Source organism: Lissotriton vulgaris, chromosome 1_1 (genome assembly GCF_964263255.1).
Source record: "Lissotriton vulgaris chromosome 1_1, aLisVul1.2, whole genome shotgun sequence".
NCBI classification, from domain to species: domain Eukaryota; kingdom Metazoa; phylum Chordata; class Amphibia; order Caudata; family Salamandridae; genus Lissotriton; species Lissotriton vulgaris.
The window spans coordinates 725,107,665-725,113,664 of NC_141685.1; the positions used below are offsets into that span (position 1 = coordinate 725,107,665).

The following is a 6,000-nucleotide window of genomic DNA, read 5'->3' on the forward strand; positions in this document are numbered from 1 at the left end:
TCAGCCGCTTGGCAGGAGGTGGAGCCAGCATTGTATCAGGCAAGGCAGGCTATCAACAACTACTCTCCCCCTACTCTCAACGTAAATGTCCCACTCATCCCACACTGACTCATCCAGACCTGTGGAGCCACCCAGCTCCTGTCACACACACGCAAGACCAGCAGAAACCAGATATGGTTAGACAAGAAAATAGATACTTTCTAAAAGTGCTATTTTCGAACCCAGAGTCCAAAAACCATCCACACCAACGGATGCGTAATTAAACCCCGAGTTCAGGGATACCAAACTCGACATTGCACCATGCTCCCCGAGCCAGCTAGGATCATAGCATTAATAATCCCGGCGGCCCATTCTAACTAATGGAGAGCAGGCTACCTTGCAATAGTGAAGAACGAAGATGGCGGTAATTCACTATCAGGACATGCCAACTTGGTCAGGCATGTCCTACCTTATACTTACAATGCACCCTGCCCGTGGGCCTACCATAGGGGTGATAACATGAAGTCAAGGGAAGGTTTGAGGGGCTGGCAAGTAGGTATACTTGCGCAGCCTACGCGACAGTACCAGACTGCACGTGGGTCTCGCAATGACCGACCCGTAGACATTCTTTTACGAGGCCGCTCCTGTGGGTGGCACAACACGTGCTGCAAGCCCACGAGCGACATTTGTATTTACAAGCCCCGGCACTCCTGGTGCACTAGACTAGGGACTGATAGTAAACCAAATAAGCCAAACATGGATACAATAGATACATCAATTTTAACATAGGGAGCACTTGCGCTGTGGCACTGATCAGCAGTGGCACCGCGCCCAAAGCATATACCAGCAAAACATCGTAAAACAGTAGAGGCAAACAGAAAAAATGGAGGAGAGACTCAAGCCAATGATGTCAGGTCTAACAAACTGGAATACCATTGGCAGCAAAAAACACAATGGATTTAGGCCTGGGTTCTGTACTGGGGTGAATGTTTGATATTGTTCAACATTCTGTCCATCATTTTTTCTTTTTGCATTAAACTTTTGTAAAGGCAGTCTTTAGCCAATTAGATAATAACCTGTCATCATCAGGTAATGCAGTACACTCATAAAATATTGAGAAATTCTATAATAGGTCCACAGTCACAGACGTACCTACGTTTAAATGCCTTATAGCTTATAAAACACTTACCCTAATTACCAGCAGTACCAAAAAATAGTCCTCTCCACACCATAATATATCATTCTGCTAAATGTAATGTAAATCCGTTCCTCTGTTTTTGCGCTACATCAAATGCAATATTCTATGGAATATTCTTTGGTGGAAAATGTTGTTTTGGGTCCCCCTTTAATCTTTGAAACCCCTTAACAATTCATTTAAAATGTATACATCATCACAAAATGTAGAACATTGCTATAGGAAACTATGGGGTGATTCGACAATTGAGTAAAAAATGATTAGGTAGCAAAAATCTGTGGAATTCCAATCTCTGGGAATCCTAACTATCACAAAAGAGAGTGGCAATGAGATTTAGGGCCTGATTACGATATTGGAGGACAAGGTTACTCCTTCACAAACATGATGGATATCCTGTCCTCTGAATTACAATTCCATTACTGCCTTAGGAAATTGTAATATATCGGACGGCATATCCGTCACATTTGTAACTGGAAATCCAATCCCCCATGATGGTATTCTGGTTCTTAATGTGACTTCTTAATTTTCTTCTTTTGTATTTGTTGTGTATTTGTTTCTTGGTTTACATACTCATGTGACTATAAATGTGTCTTTTAGTTGTTCATGTATTAAACATATGCGGTCTATGTTATTTCTTTTGGGCTTCCTTGCTACTTTTAGTAGTATTGTGCTACACATCTATCAACAGGATCATCTACATAGTCAAATTTACATTGCTGTGAAATTTCATTACAATCCATTTGGCCGTTTTACTGCTACATCAAATAAAAAAAGTCTATGTAAAATGCATTGGTATCAAAACCTGTTTAGGGACCACCCTTTTTTTTTGTATACATTGACTAAACACCGCAAAAGTATCCATCCTCCACCAATGTAAAGAGTGCAATAGGTCGAGAAAGTTTCACGGAGATTCGTCAAATGTGTGCAAAGTTGTTAAGGCACTTTCTCATGTCATTTTGATATGGGTCCTCTCGCAAGTTCACTATGGGGCCTCTATCTGCCTTTGAGTAAAGCTTCATTTTTCTGATGAGATCTGTAGTATAGATCCGACCCAATGACTTGGATGAATCTAGGGTTTTGTCACATGGGGCCAGATGTAGGTGGCCCAGTACCGGTCGGTAATGGCCGAAATGACCAAATTTTGGCCGTTACCGACCGGTATTGGGCATTTGGGATGTAGGTGGCCTAAATTGCAAATTCGGTAATTTACCGATTCGGTTTTTTAAGGAAATCTGTAAATTACCTATTCCTTAAAATACCGAATTGGTAAATTACCGAATTTGAAATGTAGGAAACACTCAAATGAGTGCTTTTCCCATTTTAGGATTCGTTATTTACCACCAACTATGCAAATCAGTGCATTTTCAACTGTGCTATGTGGCATGCATACATGCCCTAGGGCATGTATGGCAGACATACATGCCCTAAGGGCATGTATGTCTGCCACATCTGCACACAAGCACGATTCAGGGGTGCAACAGGCTGTCAAAGTGACACCCTGGCACTCTTGTATGTGTCCCCCATTTTACCGAATCTGTATTTACCAATTCGGTAATTGCCATTCATTCCTATGGGCCTCCAGGCACATTGGAATGAATGGCAATTACCGAATCAGTAAATACCTATTCAGTAAATACTGAATCTTATCGATTCGGTAATTTTTACCGATTTCTTTTCTACATAGCATTTACCGATTCTAAAATACCGAATCAGTAAAATTTTGTATTTTAGAATCGGTAAATGTACTTTACCTACATCTGGTCCATGGTTTCCACGGTGCAGGTCTCAGCTCCATTTGGTTGACAAGCTGAGAGAGTTTTGTCTGGCTGTCTAGGTCTCCATTTAATAGCTTTCTCGGAGCGCAAGTGTTCCTAAACTAGTAGGTAAACTTAGAAGGAGCAAATCATGCAGAGAGGAAATACGAATTGTGAGTTACAGGGTAGATCTTCCTCATGTTAGCAGTTTTATGTGGCATCCCAATTTATCCTGAAAGAAGTTGTCATGCTGCAAATGCCTGTAACGTGTTGTCGAGAAGAAGGTTAGGTCAGATGATACTGCAAGACATACCTCCTCCAAAGAATACCAGCTGCAGATCTTGTGGATCAATGACAAAAGAAATGATGCAGGACTCAGTGGTATTCCCTCAGTAACCCTTCATACTTTGAGGACAAGCCTAGACTGCTATATATCTGCCAGATGATAGAAAGGTGATCAAGGAAAGGGACTCCGAGGTACAGGGAATACTGCTAGCCACCTAGTGCTGCCTTTGCCCTGGTGTCTCCTTGGGAAGCCAAGCAGCTCTTACAAGTATCTGCCTTTATCAGATGGGCCACCCAAGTCCCGTGACTGCCTATGGAATGAACCTTAAGTTCACATCAGTGTGTAACAGGGCGGGACACTTTTCGGGCTCAACCATGTCTTTATGGCATGGCGTCTATTGAGTGACCCCCCCCCACTAGACAGTAGGGTCACCTCTATCTCTGCAGGCACACCCCAGGAGCCATCTTAGGATAGTCTCGAACATTCTGCCTTAGGGAGAACCCATCAGTTCTAGCCCTACATGCCAGTGGCTTCCATCTTGTCAGTGCCTCGCAGTCTACACCCGAGGATACGCCTAGGGAACAACCCAGTGTCCTCCAGCGGCTCCACCCTCAGGCTGCAGATAGGATTTCACTAATGCACCACTGCACCCCAGTCAGATGGGTCCTTCCTGGTGCTTATTACTGGAGGACTCGGGACTCGAGTGGGTATTCAGGACTTGAGTGGGGAGAAGCGGAGTTAGGTATCTGCCATCTTTGGCTCTGGGGCATTCCCCCTTCTCACGCTTTTAAATGGTTCCATTTGTAAGTAACACCATTGTGCATGCTAGAGTGCCATATGTTCTTTTTCGAAAAATATGTTATGATAAAGCTGTGATGGTATTTGTTTGTTGATAAAGTAACCTACTTATTAATGTTTTTTTGTGTTTCAGGCCAGAACTTAAAAATAGCCTAATGAAGAAAATGAGAATCCTGATTTATCGACCTGTACGATTCTGAAGAAAAAAGCAAGCCTTTCATCACACCGCTTTCAGATGAGCACATCCTGTGACCTACAGCCAAGTTCAACAGTCTAGTGCTTAATTGTTGCCTCTACAGCCTCCAAATACGCGAGTGTTTTGCTCTTCAAACCACATTCACGTTTTTATAAGAAGAAAGCATTAAGATATAAACTTGTAAATTAGTTGATAGTTACAATTGGGCATTTTCTCTTGAATCATATTTTAAACTTTTAATCCTTCGTTTTATTTGTCTGTGTCACCAAATAAACATAAATCATTCAAGTAGTGATTATTTTTCCGACATGGGGTGCACACTGAAATGTACTAAATGTACCTATTAGGGTCCCTCTCCCAGATGAGTAAGAGTGCATACTGTGTCAGGTCAAAGGTGAGAGTCTGTATTAGGAGGGTGGAAGTGCTCTGTACAGAGCCTGGAGGGTGTGAGCCAGCTGTAGGCGCCTAAGGGCAGCAGGAGGATGTAGGGGAGACTAGGAAGGTGTTACAGTTAACGTGCACTATGTGTGAGTTGGAATGTCAAGGAAACTGAGGGGGAATGCTGAGGTGTGTCTGGGGGACAGCGTTTCCTAATGTGTGAGGCAATCCTTTGGGGATGGTTCCAGCTGAGAGTATCTAATGCTATGGTATTGTCTCTCAATATAATATCCCAGGACAGAGTCATGCCAAGCGGGTTCCAGAGGTTCAATGGCTCCCAGTAGTTGCAAAGACGAGTACTAGTTTATTTGAGCCAGTGGGAGTTCCTGCCTCCCACCACTGCAGAAGCACCGAGGAGTGCATTTTGTGGAGAGTGGCACAGACCAATAGATTTGGGAAGAGGGTCATTAGGTTGCCAACATGTTCGGCCACCTAGTAGGTCTGCTGCCAGTACAGTTCCTTTAGAGGACATACAGAGACTTTGCCAAAATGAAAGTTTGCCATTTGGATGTTCCTTCTCCCCTAGCATCATGCCTCCCACGTTACTCCACAGAGCCATGCACTATTTTTCATAAAGTTTTACTCCTATATTTTTGTTGACCCAGTTTGGTAAGCCTTAGATCATTCACAAGCTTTTGGATCCAGAGTGTAGGGGACCGTAATGTGGCTCACTAATGAACAGGGAAAGTTTATAGGCGAGCTTCTCCAGGCATCCGATTTTTCTGAATTCCCCCGATGAGGTCACAAACGTCAAAGGTGAATGAGAGGCCAGAGTAATCCTCTATGTGAATGTCTCTGTGGTATGCTTCAAGACTAATGGCATGGGGGCAGATTTACAATAACTGGTGCATCCCTGCATATCAGCAGGAATGCAACAGTTATTGTGTGTCACGGCAGACTCCTCTTGCGCCACCATGGATTCGCCGCATTTACAATGCGTCGCACCATGGGGCAAGAATAAACAGATGTGTGACGCATCTGCTGCCATAAAGGTGACGCATTGCTGGAGTCGTGTCGCAAGCGCTACGCAGCTCCAGCAAGGCTTGGGATGCCCCTATGCCTAACATGCTGCATCAATCCTTACGCCTACTTCAAGCAGGCGCAGGGTTTTGAGGCAGCATGGCCTTAAAAGTGACTGAGTGAAATCTTGTAGATTTCACGCAGCCACTTTTAGGAGGCATTCCTGTGCTGGAACGCCCACATGTGGCACAGAGCTTTACAATGTGATGCCTCTCCCAGATGCGTCACGTTGTAAATACCCCGCAGCATGGCGCTGGCTTTGCGCGCCGCTGCATCACAAAAGTGACGCAACAGCGGCGCAAATGTGGCGTACAGGGCTTGTACATCTGCCCCG

The 6,000-nt window shown here is 44.1% G+C and overlaps 1 protein-coding gene across 1 annotated transcript in view; it reads left to right on the forward strand.

Annotated features, from left to right (window-relative positions):
* Positions 1 to 4,496, forward strand: part of LOC147747717 (complement factor H-related protein 2-like) — a 297,443-nt gene extending 292,947 nt beyond the window's left edge. The window contains exon 6 of the mRNA XM_086926053.1: positions 4,146 to 4,496. Within this exon, the coding sequence (XP_086782179.1) occupies positions 4,146 to 4,157 (12 nt within the window). The 3' untranslated portion in view covers positions 4,158 to 4,496. The remainder of the gene's footprint in view (positions 1 to 4,145) is intronic.
* Positions 4,497 to 6,000: the final 1,504 nt, after the last annotated feature.